Here is a 26018-nt window from a genome sequence, read left to right as displayed (position 1 = left end):
CATTCATAGGGCTTTTCTCAAGTATGGGTTCTTTTATGCATCTGCAGGTGACTGTGAGATGCAAAGGCTTTACCACATTGATTACATTCATAGGGTTTCTCTCCAGTATGGGTTCTTTTACGCATCTGAAGATGACTGTGATATACAAAGGCTTTGCCACACTGATTACATTCATAAGGTTTCTCTCCAGTATGTGTTTTTCTATGCATTTGAAGATGACTGTGATGTCCAAAGGCTTTAACAAACTCATTACATTCATAGAGTTTCTCTCTAGTATGTGTTCTTTCATGCTTTTGAAGATGTCTGTTATATGCAAAAGTTGTAGTACATTGAGTATATTCAGAAGTTTTCTCTCCAGTTTGACTTCTTTCATGTCTGCAAAGATATAATGGCACATATAAAGCATTATCATATTCAATTCACTGTTGAATCTTTTTTCTCTTTATGAATTAATTTTACAATTTGGTCCAATTGTAAATAAGAATTATATCTTAAAGTTTTATCATTGTGTTTACCCTTTACTATGATTTGTTTTGCATCTTTGGAGAAACTTGTGATGGTAACATCCTTTATTACATGGTTCTCATTTACAGAACCTTTTTTCTATATGAGATTTTTCAGAAATTTGAATAGAACTGGAAAAAAATTAAACCTTTACCACCCTGATTGCATTCATAAAGTTTCCTATACTGTGATACTACATCTGCTACATGCACTAGGGCAAACAGAAGTATTTATACAGTCCTAGTACTCATGGGGCTTTTAGGCCATGTGAGTTTGTTAATGTATTAACAATAGAAATAAAAAAGAAATTACTTGTATACTTTAATCAAATTCAACAAGAATACTCAATGTGGGGACTGTTACATATCTTCTAATTATTCTGAGAGAGAGGTATGCTATATCTTTCCACATGCCTATGCTCATATGTCTTGTAACCAGACAGAAATATAATACAGCTAATGAAGGAAGAATAAAAAACATAAGGTTTCCCATTGAATACACAGTTTGACTTTCTGTCCTCATAGTCTTGTGCTATAGGTATTAAGGTTCCTAGGAACAACTGCCCCTTGCCCCTTGACGCTAACTGCCACCTCAAAAAACTTAGCACTTAGCAAAGTCACAAGTGTATGAGTTATACTAGTTTTACTATGGTCAATTTGTGTATTACAAAGTTTTGGAGATATACTTATCAGCTCTTCAATGTGTACACCTTTTACAATGTGAGCAATATGAAATAAATGGAATGACAATTCTACATCATAGCTCTCATGGAGCTATAATTAAAATGGTAACAAATGTTAAGGAATTGTTTCCTTGACTTCTTTCTTAAAAGGATGCCTTGCCTATGAAATTCACCAATCTTATATGCTTTTATAAGGATTTAATAATCTCCGATGCACTTTAAGTTGTGCTCATTCACACTGTTGCTTTTGTTTAAAAATTCCAGGACAGATTACAATTTCTTCAGAGGCACATTTGTATCAGCTTGCACATGAAAATTACCTTTCATGTTTTCTAGAATGTTGACAATTTTCTTCAATATTATGGTCTTCCCAGTTGTATCCTAAAAGATAATACCAGAAAATGAATGTTATATTATTGCAAATTTGAAAAAAAACTACTATTTTAGTGAACTTTAGAACTATGCCTGTTGTACTCACCTCATTCTTCTTCTTTCTCAATCAAATTACAGAAGAACATCAAGAACCAACAAACAGTTGTCCCCTTATTTTAACACATGAAGGAAAAGTCAGTCTTACCAGTGATAGTGAGGTTCCTGTAGGTCTCCAATATCACATCTTTGTAGAGAGTCTTCTGGGAAGGATCTAGCAAATTCCACTCTTCCCAAGTGAAGTCGATATGCACATCATCATAGGTCACTGCATTCTAAAATATTCCATACATATGTATAACAGAAAATATGTTACTGGCAATATTATACATGTATACTTATTTGACAGTATAGTCATATAACTCTGGTGTTCCCCTCTTATTCCATGACAAAGACATGATAATTGAATCACCAAGTTACTATAGAAGGAAATTGAATAGGAGATTCACCTTTGTCATTTCTGTTCCCTTTGAAAGGGATATCACCTTGCAAGAGAAAAGCCTACTGAAAAAGAAAGACAAACAGATCATCAGTATGGGGACACATGAGAGAAATTGTATATAAACAATTAATTCCTAACTAGATAAGAGAAAAATAAGATGGGCAACCTGGGTGCAATGACTCTTGCCTTTAATCCCAGCACTCCAAAGCAGAGGCATGTACTGCCTCTGAGTTGAATGCCAGCCTAGTCTATGTAGTCATTTTCAGGACAGCAAGAAGTACATATTAAGACCCTGTTTCCCATGCAAAAAAAAACCAGTCTAACAAAAAAAAAAAAAGATGAGGAAAAACTCAGGGTTTTTGCGGAAGTTCTAACAAAGTGTTATGCATTCACTCCAGTTCTTTATTCATCTTCCAGAAACCTGAAATGCCCCTATTTAAACTGTAACATCAAAATGATTTTACTAAGAGGCACTGTGTATTTAAGAAGTTACAAATGGATAGATTAAAGCAACAGAAAAATTAATGTTAATCACAAAAACCAATACAAGGCAATGGCTCAATAGTAAAGAACTCTTGTTGGTCTTGCATATAGTTGGGCTTAAGTACATGCATGGGTGATCACAACTTTCCATTATTCCAAGTTCAGAGTTTCTGGGACCATCTTTTGATTACTGTGAGAACCAGGTACCCATATGGTGCATATCCATGCATACAGGTAAAATGTTCATATTCAATAAAAAAATTCAGAACAAATACAACAGTCAGGAATAAGGTTATGCACTTGCAATCCAAAGGCCAAGAATGTCTCTGTCACATTTATTAATTATTGCTTTCAGTTTTTGTTCTGCTGGTGTTATTTTTAGGAAGGGCCTTTCAAGAATAATCAAGGATATCTTTCTAACATACAATGACCAGAATATACATTCCCTTTCCAAAGCAGAGGAGACACAGAGAGGAAAGATTGGATCAAAGAAAAACTTAAATCCAGTAGGTCAAACATCGAATCCTGCTTGTTTCAGACATATGGGTTTTCACTTACAAAAGGCTTAGGTGTTGCTGTATCCCTGCAACTAATTATACACCTCCCTTAGAGAACTTCTACTGCTTACAAGCTGCTCTCCATGGCAGATGTGTTATAACTTGAGCATCTTAATGTATTTGCTCTAAGAATGGAGCCAGACTTCATCCTCACAACTTCATTCAATGAAATCTCAGGATTTACTCAATCATTTTCTGACAATGCCAAGTATAGATGCTTGCAACTGTGCTGAACTGAAACCAGCACAGGAATCTATGCCCACAACATTTTACCTTTCTTAATTCAGAAAAAGTAGCATTCAAATGGAAAACCATCAAATCAACTCTTATAATAGAAGGCTTTTAATTGGTGCCTTGCTTATACTTTTCAGAGGATTAGCCCATTGTCATCATGGCAGGAGGGATGGCGGTAGGCAAGCATGGAGTTCAGAGTTTACATGCTGATCTCCAGGCAAAATGCAGAAAAGGAGGGCCAATTTCCAATGAAACATCTCCTCCACCGTATGGGGATATGGTTAAGAATGAACTCTACCCCACTTGGAACAGTGTAGCAGCAGGTTCTGTATGAAGTTGCTTTCTGTGGCTAGGAAACAGCTTGCCTTTTATTTCCATAACTTGATGTCTTAGATAAGTAGGGTCTTATTCCTGGGGTGCCTTTTCTATGCTTATAATGAAGGTCAGGTGTCTTTTTTTTATTGTCACTAACCTCCTTCAAAATTATTGCTTCTGTTTTAGTTTCCATAACTTGATGTTTTAGATAAGAAGGGTCTTATTCCTGGGATGCCTTTTCTATGCTTACAATGAAGGTCGGTGTCTTTTTTTATTGTCACTAACCTCCTTCAAAATTATTGCCTCTATTTTAGTATGTCACTGCCAACTAAAGCTAAATGAGTTCTGGATCAAAGGCATGTGTCATCAGGCCCAACTTGTCCACCCTTTTTTGAAGTTAGTAATTGTTGATATTGTTTCTTTGATGTATACTCAATACTATTGTTCTCCTTGAGTGTCTCTTAATATCTGTTAGGAAGCATTTTTCTTGTAATGTCATATCCTACTCAATGGTCCCATAAACAAGAAGGCTAATCTTGCTTTTTTTTCTCTTTTAAAATGTCATTTTTTCTCTCAATCACATGTTTCATTTCTTTTTGCCCTACTTATTGCTCTTTTTCACCAATAAAGTGTGGTGCTAATTAGTTTTATCAATAAAAATCAGGAGACAATTATTGGGGCAATAACCCAAAAGATCAGAGATGCAAAGGAGCAGCCATTGGTGAATTCTTACCTATCTGGATTCTCAGATCAAAAGAGCCAAGATCCTCTCTCTACTTCTAGATTGTGCTGGGATAAAAGGCCTGAGTCTTCCAAATGCTGGGATCATAGGTATGAGCCTCCCAAGTGCTCAAATTAAATGTGTGAGTCTCCCAAGTACTGGGATTAAAGGTGTAGACCACTACCTAGCATCTACAGTTAGCTAGTGGCTAGTTCCACTCCCTGATCTCCAGGCAAGCTTTGTCAGATACAGTTAGTATAGAACACAGCATACTAACTGTATCACTGACTCAATGTGCTATTACTTTTCAATTCTGGCTGTTTCTCAAGAAACAGGCAGAATACCGACTGATTTTTTTTTTTTTGCCAAAATAATACACAAATGACCTGTCTAAATTACTGATTTACTGCCATGAAAGGAAAACCATCAAATCAACTCTTATAATAAAAGGCTTTTAATTGGCGCCTTGCTTATTCTTTTCAGAGGATTAGCCCATTGTCATCATGGCAGGAGGGATGGCGGTAGGCAAGCATGGAGTTCATAGCTTACATGCTGATCTCCAGGCAAAATGCAGAAAAGGAGGGCCAATTTCCAATGAAACATCTCCTCCAACAACATATCCCCTAATGCTTCCCCATCATTTCCCCTCATTGGGGAATAAGCATTCAAATATTTAACCATATGAGGACCATTCTCATTCAAACCACCTAGCCATATCTAGCCATATCATTTCCTGTTTTCACCTCCCAAGTGCTGGGATTAAAGTTGTGTGTCACCACTGCCTGTCCTCTATGATTAACTAGTGGCTAGCTCTGCACTCTGAGCTCCAGTCTAGCTTTATTTGCTAGAACACCAATAAAATATCACTACATGTGTGTTTGTGTATAAAAAAGAGAATGTCTTCCGTGTGAATGTAGATGACACCCCAGTGTGTCAAGTCACGTGGATCGGGAGTTGCAGGTAGTTCTGAGCCTCCCAACTTGGGTGTTAGAATCCAACAACAGGTCATCCCCAAGAAGAGTATCTGCTGATCCACCTGTGCAGGCACAAAGTAACTTTTATCCACTAGAGTAAATCTTCCAATATTATGAAAAATAAAATAACTAAATAAATGGTGAGATAGTCAGTGATCCTAGTCAGGAAGATGAATCAATATTATGATGTTAGGCATGTACAATTTGCAGCACAAATTGAACACACTCAAAGAAAACTCCCGCCAATTTATAAAAGAAAGCATGATTGTAAAGCTATATGGAAAACAGAAAACTTCAGAATGCTCAATAGGACTGTGACGAAATAATACATATATTGACCTCTATGCAAATCTACAACAATCAAGAAAGAGTGATAAATTTGTGCACAATTAAACTCATGGAAAGAAAAAGTCAATAAAAAATCTCAAAAGTCTAGTGAGGTTTAAACAAACAACCTAAAGAAACTCAACTAAGAAAAATGTGATCTTAACCAATGTTATACAACTGCCTATGATTCTATACATAGAGAAATTAAGTACACAAAGATTTCACAACTCCCCTAAACCTGATTTAAAGTAAAACCTAAGCTTTTATGTTATGAACTCTCCAGCTGCTTTCTGCCTAGAGAGAGGCACTGTCCTCTGGAGTGTTCTCTGGATATGGAGGTGATCAAAGAAGTCTTTTATGCCTCTGCCAACCCTATTTCTTCTTTGGTGTTATCAAATGCAGACGTGGTAACATAAGAAATATCAAATATGAATCTTTCCTATCAAATAGTATCAAAGTTGAGTTTAAGGTATGGAATTTAAATCTCAATACTTCCTTCACCAAGTAAAATATTTATTCCAAGATCCAAGTCTGATTCTAGGAATTTGATGGCCTGGAGCAGTGCCTCCCTTCCCCTTCATTTCTTGTGCACCAATTCTTTTCATACTCACATAATAAATAAGATTGTGAGGCTTGATTCCAAATATTGGGAAAAGGACACAATAACAGCTTTCCTCAGGATAAAAACCAACTGCAGTTCCTGTCAAAGTAAATTTCCTTTTCAAGAGCACACCCTCCTGATTAAGAGAAAAGTTGTGTCTGTTCAGAGACTTAATTGACTTAGCAATTCATTTGAATTAGCAATTCACAGGTTATTCTAAGAATATAGGTCAACCAACAAACCACTCAGGTGGCCTCATAGCATAACCGGTTCCAAAGAGCTTCCGTAGTTGCCCTCTGGCTCTGGAAGTATGCAGTTCAGCAAAGGAACTCCAGGGCTGGAAGTCACTAGTGACAATGGTACAAGGAAATTACCAGGACCAATCTTTACAGACCAAAGGTAAGATGTACTAGGGGGAAGAGAAATCTATTCCTTTGGGGTCAAGTCATTGGGGGAGGGGAGGTTGAGGCATGTATTTGACTTGAAAATTGAGTGCAAGAAATCTCAATAAATGGAAACTGAGGACAATGCAGGCCAAGATGGGAAAACAACCCAGGTAAAATAAGCTCTAAAGAAAAAGAGACAGAAAGACAAAGAAATCGAAGAAAGAAAATACTTCCCTTAAGCAGAGGGAAACCTAGTCATCTGCCTGAGCTACCGGCTTCCTTAATACAACCTGTCCTACCTTGACAAAAGAGATTTAACACAGCCCAGAGAAGAGCTCCCAGGGCTGATTCAGGGTAGCAAAAAGAAAGTCACAGACTATTGGGGTTTAGAAATAATTTTTATCTATCTGAAGGAATAAGACTCACACATGTACTGAGAGTCACTTGCTTTAATTCTCTCAAGTTGAATTTCTCTTTCTTTATTGCACAGAGCTTATATATACCCAATAGAAAGCTTTGAGTAATAAAAACTGGTTACATTTGAAGGTCACATTACATTTCTTGAGTAAATGATAAGGAGCAAGTAGAGCCATCCTAATACCATATGTGAAATAAATCTGCCAGCTCTTCAATTAGTGTGTCAACTGTAACTGTAAATGGGAGATCCAGCCATTCCATTATCTACTGAGATAGATTATAAAAGGGGGCAATGTTAAACTATTTGAGAGTCTAGAAATTAAAGAAATTGTGCATTATATCCTATATTTATAACTGTGATAAATATTCTATACTAACATTCCTAATAGTGTTGGTTTCTCTTGGACTTGTAGTACTGCACAGACAGGAAAATGTAGAGTGCAGTTGGTACGAGTATGAGCGAATAACCATGGCCATTAGTGGCTGTGAGGCTCCATGGTGTGCAGGCTGTAATGCGAAGGCAGGAGTATAGTGCTGAGTGCTTAGAACTTTCTCACGGACAGCGACATTAAAAGAATCTCAAAAGCTAAGATATATTCTATCCTGCATGAAACCTCAGATCACAAGGAAAGAAACTTGTAACTCTTTTGCAGGATTATGAAATTAGATTATCCTCTGTAGTCCTGGCTAGCTGAGAAACTTTTCCTGCGGTATAACTAGATGGGGAGAAAAAAGGCTGTTTCTCTCTGAACCTTGGTTAATTGCTTTTTCTGTCAACCACATAAATTTCAGGATCTAAAATGAACAGTTAGCTGAATCTGGCATTTTGTATCATAAAACGTAGCTCATGCAGAGACTTAACTGCTGAGAAACTTGTGCAGGGAGTTAATCATTGGTTTTATGTTATCAGCAAGACACTAGCAAGAGAGAAGCTTGCAACAAGGTTGCTCTATGACTATAACCTTGGTTCAACAAAACAGACACCTGGCAACTTCGATTTTGTGAAACTGGACTGCAGCTGGCTATCTGTGCTTGTAAACCAAAACAGCATTTTCTGAGAAAGTTTACCTTAAAATCCATTTGCAGGGGGATTTGAACTAATTTGACCTTACTTTGGAGCTGCAAATCAGCTGAAGGCATAAATGCTATTTTAGTAGCTGGCAATACCATTAATATCCTATGCCAGTCTAAGCTAATGACCTAAGAGTTTTCTAGGTTTCTCACAGTATTTGTGGAACAAAGGCCTAGCTATGAAGGCATACTGTATTCATCAAAATTACACAATATCAGAATAAATCATCTTTTTGCCAGTCCATAGAAAGAAATGTGCCCAAGATATTCATGAAGAAAACATACTGTCAACTCAGGTTGTGGGAGAAAATTGCATGGCTATTTAAGGAAGACATGTAGCAGTCGATGAGAAAATTGCAGACAGAAGCAAACAGTATTCACAGTCCACGACAAGACAGTTGATGTCCAGTAGTGCTGCCCATTAGGGAATTAACCATCTGGAGAGTTGACCTGTTGAATTTTAGTTGTCAACTGCAGCATATGGCCATGGGGTCTGGCTGTGATTGAACAATGGGAGGACTCAAACTTAGGTTTCATCTTGCCTTTGCATGCATGGCATAGCATTATCCATTGTATCTCTCCCCACCCAGTTCACTGAGAGAATCTGGGAAACCTTGGGTCAAGTCTGGTGGAAGGATCAAAGGCAGTCTCGTTGTGTGGTTAAGTCTGATGGTCTTAGGTAATACCATGAGACCAAGCTTTTCTGAATAAAAGTACCACAAAAAGCTTAATTCAGTTTTACTACAAACTAAAGAATCATTTTAATAAGAATTTTTAATTTTAATAAGGATAATTAAAACCAGTCTTGTTGAAAGAGAGAGGGCCTGCTTTTGGTCCCGGTCACCCAGCTAGCATACACCCAACATAATCACACAGAAACTGTATTAATTAAAACACTGCTTGGCCATTATCTCTAGCCTTCTATTGGCTAACTCCATATCTTGATTTAACCCATTTCTATTAATCTGTAATCCCCATGAGGTCATGGCTTACCGGGAAAGATTCAGCATGTCTCATCCGGCATCTCCATGGGGACTCTTTCTCTCTGCTTTCTTCCTTTCAGAATTCAGTTCTGCCTTCTCTGCCTACCTAAGTTCTGCCCTATCAAGCCAAGCAGTTTCTTTATTGATTAACCAATGAAAGTAATACATAAACACCTATACCACTATCTCATTTCACAAAGTGACTCATCAGAGCCAAGGGTTTTGGTGAAGTTGTAAACCAAAATGCAGGGCCTATTAGTGTAATTGCCTTGTAAATAAAGTGGCTTTTTTTTTTTTTGCTGACTCTCCTTCTGTTACAAATTTGGGCTTTATCTCCCACAGTTCAGCATTATTTGAGCTATGTGTAAAGACAGTCACACAGTCAAGAAACCTGCTTCTCACTACCAGGTACTTGTTTCTCTCTCCTATGTAAACATAGAGTCTCCCGTCCTACAATTATCTTTATTGACAGGTATGTGGTCAGCATTCAGGGCCATTTAAGACATTTCCAGACTTCCAAGGACATAGAATTCACTGCTGTTCACATAGATAGAAAAAAATTAGCATGCCTTGGTTTTACCTCACTTATAGATAAGAAAAGTGATGACCTAAAACTAAGCTTGAATTAAAAGATTCCTAGCTCCTCACTTCACCTTCACCTCAGTTTACTCACGATTTGAGTTTGGGAGATTTACTGCTTGTGTCTTACTCTCAGGAAAAATAGCTAACTATCTACCCATAGCCCAGAGGAAGACAAACCTTCACTGGTGTCCTGATAAGCATCAACTTTGCTAAAATTGAAGCTTGCAAACATTTAACAAAAACACTAATGGACCAAGGGCCATAAACTTCCCAATGATTGAAAGGTTGCTTGAGTCTTTTTAGCTGGGTAAGAACAAGGAGAGTTAACTGAAATGCGAACAGAAAGAAGTGTGAACAGAAAGAAGCTGGAGCAGAAGTTAAAACAGAAGCAAAATCATCCCAGAAATTCAGAGATAGAAAAATAAAAAAAGAAGAAAAACAACATAGCAGAGAAATGGAATTGAAATTAGGATTGAGACAGAGAACTAGAGCTAAGAAATTATAGACGGTTAGGACAGAAGAACTAGAATAGAGTACCAGGAAGAGAGAACAATATAGAAGCAGGGATAGAAAGAACGTATTATGAATACACTTGTTGACCCTCAAATTTTAGTTCCTTTTGCTTATCGTGGCATCTTTATTTTGAACCCTGAGAGGAAATCTTAGCGGCTGAACCTTTAAGGTTTCTGTGGCTTTAAGGTCTTGTGGCTTTGGTTAAGCTGTCAGTCAGTTGGTTTTTAAAACTTGTCTGTTTCTCCCCTGATCAATTTTTCTGTATTCTTCCCCACATCTTGTGGATATTTGCCCTCAGAAATATCTTTAAATACCAGGTCTAAATTAGCATCTCATTCTATCAATCTTACATTTCCTCAGGGTAACCTTGGCTGAAGTAAAGATATATTTAGGATCTGATGGAGGAAGGCCATTGGTTAATTAAATAAAGAAGCTGCTTGCCCTGATAGGTTAGAACGTAGATGGGAGGAGTAAACAGAGCAGAATGCTGGGAGGAAGAGGAAGTGAGGTCAGACTCGACAGCTCTCCTCTCGGGGGCAGATGCCTCAGAGAGACACAGTGCTCCACTCTTGCGGGCAGAGGCGAGAGCTCTGCTCTCTGAGGCACATGCGATGAAGCTCCAACCTAGGATGGACGTAGGCTAGAATCTTCCCGGTAAGCGCACCTTGGGGTGCTACACACAGATGATTAGAAATGGGCTAGTCCAGGTGCGAGAGTTAGCCTAGAAGAGAATGGGCCAAGCAGTGATTAAAAGAATACAGTGTCCATGTAATTATCTCGGGTAAAGCTAACTGGGTGGCGGGACACAGCCCACGGCTCCTATTACTACAAGGATCAGCCACTCACTCATATTTTATTGCTAATAATGTCGTATCATAGGGTCTGAACAGTCTGCTCAGCAACTAAAAGCAACAACTTCTCATTTACAGGGCCTGGCTATGATTACAAGCATGCAAAAGAAAGCTCACAACTCCCTGGAACTTCAGCCATGGAGCATCTGACACCATCTTCTGGTATCCCCTGGTACCTGACAATCATTTGTTGTGCACAGTTGCAAGACTTATACACATAAATTAATTTTAATTAATTTTTTAAAAATAATATATACATGAAGAAAACTTTTATAACAATCTGGAACCACAAATATATCGATATTTTCAACATTTGCATTTCTGGTTCCCTAAAAGGGCAGAAGTGGTATCAGATTTCTTAGACCTGAAATTACAAGTTATTTTTTTAAATTTAAAACAATATTAGTTTACACATCAATCCCAGCTCTCTCTCATCCTCTTGCTTCCCCATTTTCTCCTCACCCCACCCCATCTACTCCTCTGACATGATGAGACATCCCACAGGGAGACAACAAAGTTCATCACAACACTTGAGGCAGGACCAAGGCCCTCTCCCCTGTATCTAGGCTAAGTAAATATCCCTCCATAGGGAATGGGATCCAAAGAGCCAGTTCATACATTAAGGATAAATACTGGTTCCACTGCTAGTGGCCTCAGAAAGTGCCCAAGCCAAACAACTGTCACCCACTCAGAGGGCCTAGTTCGGTCTTATGCAGGTACCCCAGCTGTTAGTTCAGTCAGCGAGTTTCCACTAGCTTGGGTCAGCTCTTTCTGTCGGTTTTAGCATCACTGTGTTGGCCCCTTTGCTCATAACTCCTCCCTCTCTATGACTGGACTCGAGGAGTTTGACCGGTGCTTAGCTGTGGATCTCTGCATCTGTTTCAATCAGCTACTGGATGAAGGTTCTATGATGGCCCTTAAGGTAATCATCAATTTGATTACATTTAGGTACTCTATACACTATTGCTTAGATTCTTAGCTGGGATCATCCTTGTGGATTCCTAGGAATTTCCATAGTACCTGGTTTCTCATTAAGCTCATAATGGCTTCCTTTTTCAAGGTATGTCTTTCCTTGCTCTCCCTCTCTGTCCTTCACCCAACTTGACCTTCCCAATCCCTCATATTCTCCTCCCTATGTCCCTTCTCCACTCCTCACTCCCCTACCTCACTAATTGGGTTATTTTCTTGCTTTGTTCATTTCTTCCATTTAAAAGAGTTTTAACTATGTTCATGTGTTTTAACCTGGGCCATGGTGTCTATTATCTACTTTTTCTATGTGAGCTCTACAGAGGAAACCCAGTTAGTCATCTGACTGCAAGTGGTCTTAATGGTATTTATTTGGGTTAAACTGTTATTTTTTGTTTGAGGTGGATGGGAGTATACATATGCAACAGACCAACTGCAGAAATAAGAAATAATTTTGTGAGGCTAATATGGTTCTCCAACAGATTGAACACAGGTCATCAGGCTTAGCAGCAATCAGCTTCACTAAGTCAATTCTCTGGCTTTCATTTGTATTTCTGAGAAGGTGTTATCAAAAAGTGTTTAGTGGATAAATTAACCCATCCAGAAGAAAGTGGTAGCAATATATTATTTTCATTTGCAAATATGATTCTTGTTCAAATTGTCATATTTTCCTCTATCCTTGGAGGAAAATATATTTACAATCTGACAAGACAGTGTTTTAGTGATACAAAGTTTCAGGTAATCTTACTTGAGCATCCGTGAGAAGCCTCAGAGGAAAATGTGATCACCATATGAGGAAGGAAAAGTTGCCTTCTACTTTCCACATATCCGTCCTAGCCTAAAAATCTTACCGGACATATGAAAATGCTGTTTTGGATACAAGGATGAGGTATTTACTGTTTCTTATATTTCTTTTAAGCAAGCATTTTAGCATTAACTGATGTGGGAGTGTCATATATCAATCTGTTGATTTCATTGGTTAAGGAATAAAGAAATTGCCTAGGCCCCTTGATAGGCCAACCCTTAGGTGGGTGGAGTAAACAGAACAGAAGGCTGGGAGAAAGAAGGTGAGTCAGTGAGTCGCCATGGTTCTCCCACTCCAGGCAGATGCAGGTTAAGATCTTTCCTGGTAAGCCAGCTCGTCAGCTACATGGATATTAGAAATGGGCTAGTCCAGGTGTGAGAGTTAGCCGAGAAAAGGCTACATGTAATGGCCAAGCGGTGTTTAAAAGAATACAGTTTCCATGTAATTATTTCAGGGCATAAGCTAAGCTAGCCATGTGGGCGGCCGGGTGCCAGGGACGCAGCCCCGCCGCTCTAATTACAACAATTAACATTGTTAAAACATGAAGAGAAAACATGAGGTACTGGGAATTCATCATCTACCTCTGGATTGTACTCAGTAGGCTGAAACATAAGGACCATGAGTTCAAACACCTCCCCTACTAACTACTGACATCTCAGTTAGGCTGGATAACAAACATCGCAAGGAAATTTATAAAAATATGAAAAACAAAACCAGGAACATCAGTCCATGACCCTTTCACAGACACATTTATTTGCAAATTATGATCACAAACTGCCTGATTTGGTGATTGATATCCCATTTAATACATTACAGCAGAAAAATAACTATCATTAAGGAGAAGCACAATGGAGGAAGAGCAAAGTCACAGAATAAATATAAGGACATCAAAATAAAATTTAGCAAGTGGATTTGCCATATATAGCATATTTTAATATCGACTTCAAATGTTGCAAAATAGAGACCACAATGTAGTTATTTCCACCATCAGTCTTGAGGGAACATGGTAGTAATTACGTTCTTCCAGGTTACAATGAAAAAGATTTTTTTTTCCTCTTTGAAACTGATGGCAACTATGATAACTAAAGTTTTTATCCAATCATTTACATGAATATGGTCTTTCTCTTGTATGAATTCTTCACTATTTCCTGATTTCAAGTTTACATAGAGAGGCTAGAGACATGGCTGAACAGTGAAGAAAATTTCATTCCCAGAAACAAGGTCAGGTCTTTTACATCTTCCTATAATTCCTGCTACAAGAAGATTCAAGGGTCTAACCTTCTTGGGAGCCAGAATGCACATTCACATACATACACAAATACATACTAACATGCATAATTAAAATTAAATAAAATCTTTAAACAAATTTTCACTCATGAAGAAATTTCTCTGATAAGTATGCATTCCTATCACACAGGTGTTGAGGGCATCTTACATACTTTGACTTCATCATGCATTGGTTCAGCACGCAAGCATGTAGGCTTGAAGTCAGAAAAATCAATCTTCAGTTGGCAACATCATTTGAGAAGATTCAGAACATGCTGCCCTCTTGAAGGAAATATGTCATTAGGATATGCTTTCATAATTTATATCTAAAAACTATTTCGTATTCCCACTCTCTGCTTCATGCTACAGGTTGAGGATGTGAGATCTTTGTCTCCTGCTTTAGCTGCCATGTCTGACACCTGTTGCCATATCACTTTCATGGTATCCCTCTGGAATCAAGAGTCAAATTAAACTCTTTCATGAGTTGACATAAACATAATGTTTTATCACAACAACAGAAAAAGCACAAATATCCATAAACTTTTACACCTGAATGTTATTTCATGTCATTGAAGAGATGCATAAAATCTAAAAGAGTTATTATATCATTTAAATTCATAGGGCTTTTTCCATGAGTTTGCAGGTACAAACAAAATAAAGATGGGCATTATACTTTTTGAACAGATTAATGATATGGTCAGATTTTTTTCTTCAGAATAAATACACTTGTGAAACATAAATGTGTTGGCTAAAGATCTTACCAAATCCTTTATAGCTAAATTCTCTTCTGTATGGTTTTTTTTTTTTTTTTTTTTTTAGGTCTTCAAAGACTATTTTGATAGGCACGGGCTTTAACAGAATGATTGCACACTGAAAGTTTAAATCTTGTATAAAAGATATAATGAGATGCAAAACCTTGACTACATTTATAGGAATTCTCTGAAGTATGATTTTTTTCCCATGATGCAAAGACTACAAAGACATATAAAGGCTTTACAACATTGATTACTTCATAGACTTTTTCCTCCTATTTGTTTTCTTCTATGTATTTGGAAATGATTCTGTTGTGAAAAGACTTTCTCATATTGATTACATTTGTTGGGGTTCTCTCCAGCATGTGTTCCTTTATGACAGTTGAGTTGACTCTTTTGTCTAAAGGCTTTACCACATTGTTTACATTCATAGGGTTTCTCTGCAGTATGTGTTCTTTTATGTACTATAAGACTACAGTTACTTGCAAAGGCTTTACCACATTGATTACATTCATAAGGTTTCTCTCCAGTATGCATTCTTTTATGTCTTTGGAGGTGATACTGTTGTGAAAAGGCTTTCTCACAATGATTACATTCATAGGGTTTCTCTCCAGTATGTGTCCTACTATGCCTTAGAAGATGACTTTTCTGCGCAAAGCCTTTACCACACTGTTTGCACTCATATGGTTTCTCTCCAGTATGTGTTCTTTTATGATTTTGGAGACTACAGTTAACTGCAAAGGCTTTCCCACATTGATTACATTCATAGGGCTTCTCTCCAGTATGGGTTCTTTGATGCAATAGAAGACTGCTTTGACATGCAAAGGCTTTCCCACATTGATTACATTCATAAGGTTTCTCTCCAGTATGTGTTCTTTTATGCCTTTGGAGATGATAATGTTTTGAAAAGGCTTTCCCACAATGATCACATTCATAGGGTTTTTTTCCAGTATGGGTTCTTTCATGTTTTTTCAGGTGACTGTGACATGAAAAGGCTTTATCACATTGGTTGCATTCATAGGGCTTCTCTCCAGTATGTGTTCTTGTATGCATTCGAAGATGACTGTGAAACGCAAAGGCTTTCCCACATTGATTACATCCATAGGGTTTCTTTCCAGTGTGTGATCTGTTATGATTTTTGAGAATACTCTGATGTGTAAAGACTTTACCACATTGATTACATTCAAAGGGTTTCTCTCCAGTACAGATTTTTTCATACCTTTGAAGATGATTATGATATGCAAAGGTTTTAACACATTGAGTAGTTTCAGATTTATCTTCAGTATGGCTTCTTTTGAGCCTGCAATGAAAATTGGCATATGTAAAAGCTTTACCACATTCATTACACTGTTGACTATATCTGTATAAATTAGTTTACAATTTGGTTTAATTATAAAAGGCAATCAGATCTTAAGCTTTTATCACTTTGTTTACACTCATGTTGATCCCCTTCATTAAGGATTGTTTTTCATTTTTGAATATACCTGTGATGTAAGAGCCTTTCTTACAGGACTCAAGTTTAAAGAATCAGTTTTTCGTAAGAGATTTTTCATGTAGTTGAAGAGAACTGGGAAGAGTCAGAGCTTTACCACACATTAGGTTCATAAATTTTCCTATAGTGTAAGTCATACCATGTTTGTAAAGTTAACCAGGACAAATAAAATTATTTCCACATTTCTAGTATTCATAGGGCTTTTCTGCAGTGTGAGTTTATTAATGTATTTCCAATGAAGCTGGAAAAGCAATTACTTGTAAGCTTGAATCACATTCAACAACTATATTCAATATGGGGGACAGCTAGAAATCTTCTAATTGTTCTGAGAGGAAGAAGGATATGTCATTACAATCATTATTCCATGTTCATATGACTTGTCTCCATAGTGACATATTATATACGTATTAAATGGAGAAAAACAAATAAAGGGTGTCCATGTAGCATTAACACATTTGATTTTCTTTTTCTCATGCATACAGTATAGTAACTAAGGTTTCTCCACAACAACTGCCCCTTGGTTCTTGAATCTAACTACACCTCCTCTCATTAAACTTAACAGAGTCGCAACAAGAATATGAGTAACATAAGGTCTGCTATGGACTATTTACTTCTTAGAAGGTTTTGGACATATACTTACCACCTATTCAACATGTAAACATTTTGTAGTGGAGTGGTATGAAACTAAATTGATTGGCAGTTCTACAGCATAGCTCTCATGAGGCTATGATTGAAATGGTGATATCTGTTAAGGCATTGTTTTCTTGTCTTCCTTCTGAAATGAATAGCTTGCAAACACAATTCACCTGCTTGACATTGAGGTACATGGTTCTGAGAATTTAATAATCATCAATGCCCTTTAAGCTGTGCTAATATACTACTGCTTTCTTCGAGACATCTTAAATTTTTTTTCTGAGGCATACTTCTATTAGCTTGCACATGCAAATTACCTTTCATGTCTGCTTGAACTTTGACAATGTTCTTCAATATTATGATCTTCCCATTTGTAGCCTAAAATATAGTATAAGAAAATATATGTTATTTGAAATTGTGCAAAATTTAAATTATATTCAGTGATCTTGAAAACCATGCTTGTTTTTTTTTTTCGTATCATCCTTCCACAGTCTCAATCATAGTTACAGAAGAACATCAATAACCAAAAACGAGTTGTCCCCTTATTTTAAAATGTAAAGGAAAACTCACAGTCTTACCTATAGCAGTGAGGTTCCTACAGGTCTCCAGCATCACATCATTGTAGAGACTCTTCTGGGAAGGATCCAGCAAAGCCCACTCTTCCCGGGTGAAGTCAACACGCACATCATCATAGGTCACTACATTCTAAAATATCCCATAGATGTGGACAAAGAAAATGATACTGAAAACACAGTAAATGTATACTTCTTTGAAAATATAGTTATTTAATTCTCATGCTATCCACATGTATTCCAAGACACAGAAACTCTATTGCAATCACCAAGTCAGCTTAGAAGAAAACTGAAGAGGAGGATCACCTTTGTCATTTCTGAAAGCTTTGAATGAGATATCACCTTGCTAGAGAAATGTGTATTAATAGACGTAAAGAGACAAGAAAATAGATGAATAGTACTGAGTATGCATCAGAGAAATTGTATGAACAATTCCAACTACAAAAAAAAAGTGTACTGGCTCATGCTTTTAATTGCAGCACTCAGAAAACAGAGAAAGATAGGTCTGCATCTGAATAAAAAGCTATTCTCATTTATACAGTCAATTCCAGCACAATCAGAAATACATACTAAAACCCTGTCTCCTCTGCAAAAATCAAACAAACAAAAGGATAGAAAGAACTCAGTGGTTTTGTACTGAAATTCCCACAAAGAGTTATGCATTCACTCCAGTTCTGTACTCACCTTCCAGAAACATAAAGTACCTGTCTGAAGTTTAACAATGATAAGATATTAATGAAAGGAACTGCAGGTTTAAACAGATGAAGACCGGACCAATGTAAATGTTGATAATAAATAATCAACATAGAACATGTGAGATGGCTCAGCAATAAAGAGTTCATATGGTCTTCCATATGGTGGGTTCAAAAGCCAGTGCTTACGTGGGGAATTACAACTATCCATTATCTAAGCTCAGGGGTTCTGAAGTCATCATTTGATAATTATGAGGACAAGATACCCAAGGGGTGCATATCCATGAATGCAAATAAAGAACTCATTCATTTTTAAAAAAAATCAAAGTAAATGCAACAGGCGGAGAGAATGTGACACACCTGCAAATTCAATGACTCAGAAGGCCCAGGCAGCATTAGTGTCATGAATGATACTCTCTGCCTAATATCAAGATTGAAGATGGTGGTGGAGCACAATACAACAGGACATACTCAACATGTACAAAAACCTACATTCCAGGCCCATCACCAAAAATATAAAAACAATACAAAACCCAGGATGTTGGCCCACCCTTAATCCCAGCATTTGGGAGACAAAGTCAGGTAGATCTCTAAGTTTGAGACCTTCTAGGTCTATAGAGATACTTTCAGGACAGCGAGTACTACACAGACAAACATTGTCTTCAAAAACATAACTAAGAAAATAAATAGAGCATGCTACCAAAATGGTTAAGCCATTCAACAGCAATGGTTTCTACTATATCTTATATAACTTAGGGACAAAGTCTATAATGCTGGTGATGTCATAAAAGAACAAGAAGGAAACTAGCTTGATCAGTTTCAACCACAACACAGTAGACACACACACACACAAAATAAAATAGGTTATGGCTAAGGGCACTCATCTCCAATCCCCAGTGAGTGATTTCATCCAGAAGGGTTCATCCTATTTAAGGTTTCACCAGCAACCCTAAAGAGAGCCACCAAGGAGAGACACATGTTCAAATACATCATCTGTCTAGAAGGTATTGAATTCAATCGACTACATTCAGACCCAAGTCACAATAGGGTCATGGTCATCCATGAAGAAAATACAATTAGCCACTTCAATGATCCTCAGAGTCTACAACAGCCTCTATGACATTCAAATTTTCAAAATGTCTTCTGAACTTTCAAGATTAGCTCTTGAATGTGACAGCTTGTAAAATCAGAAAACAAGTCATATCTTCCCAAAACACAACTGGAACTTTATCTCAGGTGAAACAGAACACAAGATAGGTCAAATGTATTGGACCAGGAAAACATAGAGGAAAATTAAAGACATGAGGCTAAAATAGCAATGAATTTGTGGGGACATGAATTGTTACAGCAATAGAATACTCACCAGACTAACATTTGCCCAATCTGAGAAACAAACAATAAATTAACCTATGTTACTGGAAAAAATACTACAAGATATTATAAACAGTCACCGAACATTCAGGTTGTACAAGAACAGGGCACAACAGCTGCTGATCTTTCAAAGACACCAACAGTCCTAACTTTAAAATGGTTGACAGACAAACATGTATGGGTTGCACAAAAGCCATTAACAAGAGAAAAACTGAAGACTTTAGAACACTGTTCTAAATAAATGGTCAGCAAATTGAAGAATCAACTAGTCCTTGGAATACTCCTACATTTGTTGTTTAACAGAAATCTGGAAAATGGTATCAATGGAAGATTTTCCCACAGGGACTATTAAATAGTGATCCCGTGCCAATATTTTATATGGCAGTCATTCGAAATAATGTTAGCAATGCCCTGATTCTAGAGTTTTCCATTATATGGATGACATTTTACTATCTGATTCAAATGTAGAGATACTTTAGAAAGAATGTTTAAAGAAGTAAAGAAAATGTTGTCTTGTTAGGGATTACAAATTGCTCCTGAAAAATAAAAGAAATATCTACCAATTATTGAGGCTATCATAGGTTTACAAAAAAAAAAATTTAGACCCCAAAAGGCAAACTAGACTGATTGCAGACTTTAAATGATTTTCAAACACTGCTAAGAGACATTTCAAATCTTCGGCCACTATTTGGTTAAAATCTGAAGGACTGGTTAATATAAATAAAATCTTAGATAGTCACAAGGATTTAAATAGTCCCAGGAATTTATCAGCTGAAGCTGAGAGAAAATAGAGTTTGACAGAAGAGAAACTATAGAAGGTACATGTGGAACATGTGGATCTGAATCTTAACTACGTTCTGGTCATATTACCCTCCAAATATTTCCCTACAGGAATTTTAATGCAGAGGTAGCTAATATCTTAGAATGATTATTTTTACCACATAAACCAAGGAAAGCAATTGAAAACTTACATGGAAAAGATCTCTGAGATAATTCTAACAGAAAAAATGAGACTTTGTCAATTAGCAGAATAGACTGAGTAGAAACTATAGTACCTTTTATTTAATAAGGATGAAACTTACAAGTTATGGGCACAAAATGAACCCTGGCAAAGAATGATTAGTAATTTTTGGGAGAGATTAACAAATATTCCAAAAGCCAGAGAATTCGAGCTATAAAGAGACTTAGCTGGATCTTTCCTTTCATTGTACAGGAAATACAACTAACTAGAGCCCCTACATTCTATAATATTAAAAATGAATCAGGAAAGGCAGGTTACAAATCAGAAAATTTAAGTAAAGTGGATCAAATCACTTATGAGTCTGTCCTAAAGTCAGAATTATATGCTATTCTCATGGTACTGAGGGATTTTAATAAACTTCTGAAAACAGTTATCGATTTGCAATATATAGAAAGAATTCATTTGCATATAAAAACCACTGAATTTATATCAGATGATACAAAGTTGACATCTAAAACCAGAAAAATAACAGTCCGTTAGGCAGGGTTAAAACATTAAACACAGATCTATTTTGGTTGAACTACTATAACTATAGCTATTTGATTTCATGATAAGGTCAGTCTTTTTCCAGATTCTTGATTGCCCTGGTTTATGGACCCCAAGAAATGGTCAATCAGGACATTTATGGGGCATCCAAAATTGATTATCTGATTCCAAAGATAATCTCAACTACTGTTGAAAGAGGAAAGCTCTCAACCAGCATTCTGCCTCTCACTGACTGTGACTCCACCAGCTTCAAGGTTGGTCTATGAACCCAGTTCTTGCACAGGTCTCTCTTCATTTATAAGTCCTCACTAAAAGTCAGGGAGATTGGTGCCCACTCGTTAACTGGCTTATTTTTCCTTCTCACTGATCGTTCAAGGCCCAGACTGGAAAGAGTTGCAGGACTCTCTACCCAGCACTGGGGAACAGAGGCAGGATTGTTCAAAGCAATTCTCAATTACATAGCATGAGACAGTGATATTACAAGTTCACAGTCTCCCATGCCAGTCTGGAAGAGCCTCACTCTAACCAGGTAATCCAAACTGAACAAATCTCAGTGGCCAAGGGCAGGGACCAACAGAACCTCAGTCTGGCTCATGGTCCAGGCCAGTACAAGCAGCATTGACAGCTCAGCTAATTTTTAATTCCTGGTCTGGTGACAGTGGCCCCCACATTCACCATGCTATGGCTGTGGTCTTCCTTACAGCTCCCTACAGCAGAACAATAGGAGAATCCTGGCAAGAACCTGTACGATAGCTCCCCACTGGTGCTCTTCATTGCTAAGCTTTTTCAGAGTCCTTAGCTAGCGCCACCCAGCTGGGCTTCAGGACATTTGCAGTTACCATACTGGGTAAGCAAAGAAAAAACTACTCAGGAGCAAAAACTCTCTCAGGTTTGTCCTTCCATACTAAGGTCAGAGAGAACCCAAATCTGGGAATTTTGTTGTTTCATAAAATCTACCATTCTCCCAGATCATTTTCTGCTTCTCTTCCAAGGTACAGGGTCCTATGCATGTACATTCAATTACATACTCTATGTCCAGTGTTGTCAACCCTTTACTTCATAGCTGTGAGGTCCTGCAACCAAACACAAGTCACATTCAAACAATAACTGTTGTTAAACAAAAAGAGGCCATGGATTAGAACAAAATGAAGGGACTTTGGGAGGGCTTGGAGGCAGAAAAGAGATGTGGAACAATGTAATTATAATTCCAAATAATTCTGTTAGAAGAATAAAACAGGCTTATGGCCATGTACTCCAGAGACTAGGGAGTTGTATTAGAGGCCACCAAGCACTACTCACATCCTTTCTCTCAGGGTATACATCTTACACCTGAACAACACAGTCATAATAATCAGGGCCACAACATTTTATCCAGTTCTTTGATTTAGGTTGAACTAGTGTAATTACAGTAATTGGTTTTATGAAAATTCAATTCTTTATCCAGATTCTTGATCGTCTGGTCTGTGAACCCAAGAAATGCCAGTGAGAACATGTATTGATCATCAAAAATCGATTACATCACTACTCACTGCTAATGTCAACTACTGTCAAAGCAGGAAAGTTCTCTCCCTCCTTAAAGCCCACCCTTTTCTCCACTGTGACTACACCTACTTTACAGTTTGTAAACTGTAATTCACACACAGGTCCCACTTCATTTACAAATTCACAATGACTTCTAGAGAAGTTGAAGGATACTCATTCACTGGTCTATTTTCCTCCTAAAGACCAGTCTAGAACAACTTAGAAGGAGCTGTAGGACTGTCTGCCCAGCCTTGGGCAGCAGAGGCAGCATTAGGTGTTCAAAACAATTCTCAGTTATATAGTGTGAAGCTAGCCTGAGCTACAGGAGAAATTGATTTAAACAAGTAGTTCTCAACCTTTTGCATGCTGTGACCCTTTAATACAGTTCCTCACAATGTGGTGACCCTCCAACCATAAAACTATTTTCAATGCTACTTCATAACTATATCTTTGCTACTGTTAAGAATTATAATATACATATCTGTGTTTACCGATGGTGTGAGACCAGTCCTATAATAAAGTCATTTGATCCCCAAAATGGAAACATGACCCCTAAGTTTGAGAAACACTGCTCTAAACTGATACAAGTAAACATATAAATAAATAAACAGCACTTAAGAAGAAATGGAACAAAACCCTTAAACTTTGAAATATTGAAAAATGGAAAAAAAGATGAATGATGCATTTAAAGAAAATGAATTTTTAAAATGATACAAATAATTGCTGTCTTAAAATAATAAAAATAATTGGAAAAATATGTAGCTATACTGACTTTGAAACGGAGTTGGCACTACTCTGGTAGAGGGAATGTCATTCATAAAAGAGTGTATGACTTTGTCCCATGTACATGTTAGCCACTTAGTAACACATGGAGTTACAGCCAAAGGTCAGTGTCTCAAAACTCTCAGCTGACTTAGCTGTTGTCAACAAGAATTGCACACATCTGATTTGGAGGATTTGCTAATTAGAAACTGAATACTTAGTAGTTCAAGCCAACCTCCCAAAAATGTACACCCACCAATTCTATCTGTCTTCAGTCACATGGAAGAAATTAATACATCAAGGAAATTACAGAGAAAGTCACTCACCATGCCCCAGCGGTCCCTCATTCTAAAGGAGACCCTTGCAGCTCACAGCTTTCAACTTCAGTCTGTGATCTAGCTGCTGTCTAGTCTGTTTCCCCCTACAGTGTGGACAGTACACTGTTCCTCCTCTTCTGGTCTGAAGGGAGAAACCATTTTCCACACACAAACCCTTTCCCTGTTCTGCAACAGGCAGTCCACTCTGTGTCTCAAACTGGTAATCTTAGTACTCTTGTGCTGCAGATGTGTATTGCCAGCTTTAGTGAGGTTAGTCAGGAGCATAACAAGGTCAATGCCCTGAGGGGTCAGACAGTGTCCAAGTTCACCTCAAGCAACATAGAAGACCTTGACTCAGAAGCGCTTTTCTAAAAGACTGGAGATGCTGCTGTAAGGGTCCCTTGAGCAGCATTTAGAGGCTGTTTTTATATTCTCTTTTTTCAAGTCAGGGTTTCTCTGAGTAGCCTTGGCTGTTCTGGAACTCACTCTAGAACACCAGACTGGCCTTGAACTCATAAATATGCACCTGCCTCTGCCTCCAGAGTTCAGGGACAAAAGGTGTGCGCCACCGGGGCTAAAGGTTGCATTTTTAATGGGGAGGGGGAGGAATCTCTCTGCTGGTTGTAAATCAGGATGGTCTCCTTTTTTGTGGGTATGTAGATACTTAAGCCTGGGGAACAAACATTTACATCTTATCATACTAGCTCCAACTGGCACGGTTAGCACGCTGCTTATTTTGTGAGTAATTGGAATGCAGTACTCCTTTACCTAAGTTCTACCTCGTGACTTGATACCTCCTAAGAACTGGTAAGTCCTTATACCATCAATTCTACTCTTCTACATCACAGGTTAACAGTAGAGTGCTACTCTACAATAGAGATAACATTTTACAAGCTCCATAAAATTAACTCCAGATCGATCCTAAATGTAAAAGTTAAATGTTAAAACTGTCGAACTTATGGAACACATTAGAAAGACCAGCACTCTCTGATTCTGGCAAATCTGTGTTCCCTAGCGACAACACAAGCACTAAGGGCGCCGATATTTCACAGTGATGTCAACAACAAGGATATTTCAAACAACAGTCCCAATCCAATGCTCTGCACAGACGCAGCCGACATAGTTAAGTTACTCACAGACTGCAAGCGAATTGCAGAGAATACACAGGACCGCTCAGGACCACACAGGAAAATGCAGAACCACACTGGGGCATGCTGGACCAGCAGGACTATGCCGGACCATGCCGGACCATGCCAGACCAGGCAGGAACTTGCCAATCTCTAAGTTTGGTCACTGGCTCCCACCCAGGCTGGGGAGGAACCGCCACATTCGCTCCCTTCCCTCAACAGACCGCTCCTCCTAGTCTGGGAATAGCAGCCCCAAGCTCACCGTGTCGTGTTTTTCTTGGTCGCCCATACTCTTTGTTCAGCTCTCTGCATCAGGAACCTAAGCACAGAACAGGTAACACAGCAAAGGAAATTACTGGATTCAGCTTCACTTCCAAGCCAAGTCTGAAGCGGGCTACCGGAATGATCCGGCACAACTTGTGATGTCAGGTCGCTTGGAGAGTCTCATTGGCTAGTGAAGCTTGAGTGACAAGAGCACCGCCCATAGGGTTATACTGTGCTTAAAGACACAGCACAATGATTCCTGACCCTGCCTCCTACCCCAGAGAAAGACCTTTTCTAAAGCAGCAGTTATATGCATTTCAATAGCACTTGCCCCTGTCAACAACTGTAGGTCCTGCTGTCTTCCAGCTCTCCTTAGGCACTTCCCCTTCTTTGTCCTGGGCACAAAGTGTACAACCATGTGGGGTGGAGTGATTCCCTGTCACACAGGTGGAATGGTGTCCAGAATATTTAACACCTAAACAGATATTTAAGGACACAAAAGGAGCGGTTTGTTATTATGTGGCTTTCCAATGAGGTTAGGTGAACTGATGGTACTTTTTACCTTGTTGATCCTAAGCAGGGTCAGCTAACAAATCCATTTCTGAACATGATCACAGTGTTAAAGTAAAGACATTTAGGTGCATTCTTCTGTACAAACATATAAATTATAGAAATGGTGGAAAGAAATGGTCTCACATGTTTATCTTGTACCACAGTTCTTAACTGAAAACCAGGTTTACAGAGAAAGTACATTGCTTTGGAGCCTATGTAACCTGTCAACCTTGATGTCCGATGTAAAAATGACTGTAACAATGCCACCGTTCTCACAGATATAAAAGGTAAAGAACACAAATACAGAAAACATCAAGAAAAAGTGACTTATCAGCACTGAATACTCT

The 26018-nt window shown here is 37.9% G+C and overlaps 1 protein-coding gene and 1 pseudogene across 1 annotated transcript; both read right to left on the bottom strand.

Moving 5' to 3' along the window:
- LOC101990363 overlaps positions 1-9160 on the bottom strand; it is a 27256-nt pseudogene extending 18096 nt beyond the window's left edge.
- Positions 9161-13582: 4422 nt separating this feature from the next.
- On the bottom strand, positions 13583-25301 carry LOC113457884 (zinc finger protein 431-like). Its single transcript, XM_026787397.1, has 4 exons — positions 25118-25301; positions 17565-17691; positions 17304-17364; positions 13583-16161 (listed from the first exon to the last, which is right to left on the bottom strand). The coding sequence occupies exons 1-4, from the start codon at positions 25142-25144 to the stop codon at positions 15120-15122; spliced, it is 1257 nt and encodes a 418-aa protein (XP_026643198.1). The 5' UTR covers positions 25145-25301; the 3' UTR covers positions 13583-15119.
- Positions 25302-26018: the final 717 nt, after the last annotated feature.

Source organism: Microtus ochrogaster, linkage group LG9 (assembly GCF_000317375.1).
Source record: "Microtus ochrogaster isolate Prairie Vole_2 linkage group LG9, MicOch1.0, whole genome shotgun sequence".
NCBI lineage: Eukaryota > Metazoa > Chordata > Mammalia > Rodentia > Cricetidae > Microtus > Microtus ochrogaster.
The sequence above is the reverse complement of the archived record's forward strand: the minus strand, read 5'-3'. Positions and strand labels throughout refer to the sequence as shown.

Coding starts and splice junctions, on each gene's coding strand:
- LOC113457884 (XM_026787397.1), bottom strand. CDS start 25,144: ATGGGCGACCAAGAAAAACACGACACG. Junction 17,692..25,117: donor ACCAAGAAAAACACGACACG/GTGAGCTTGGGG, acceptor GGGATATTTTAG/AATGTAGTGACCTATGATGA. Junction 17,365..17,564: donor TAGGAACCTCACTGCTATAG/GTAAGACTGTGA, acceptor ACTATATTTTAG/GCTACAAATGGGAAGATCAT.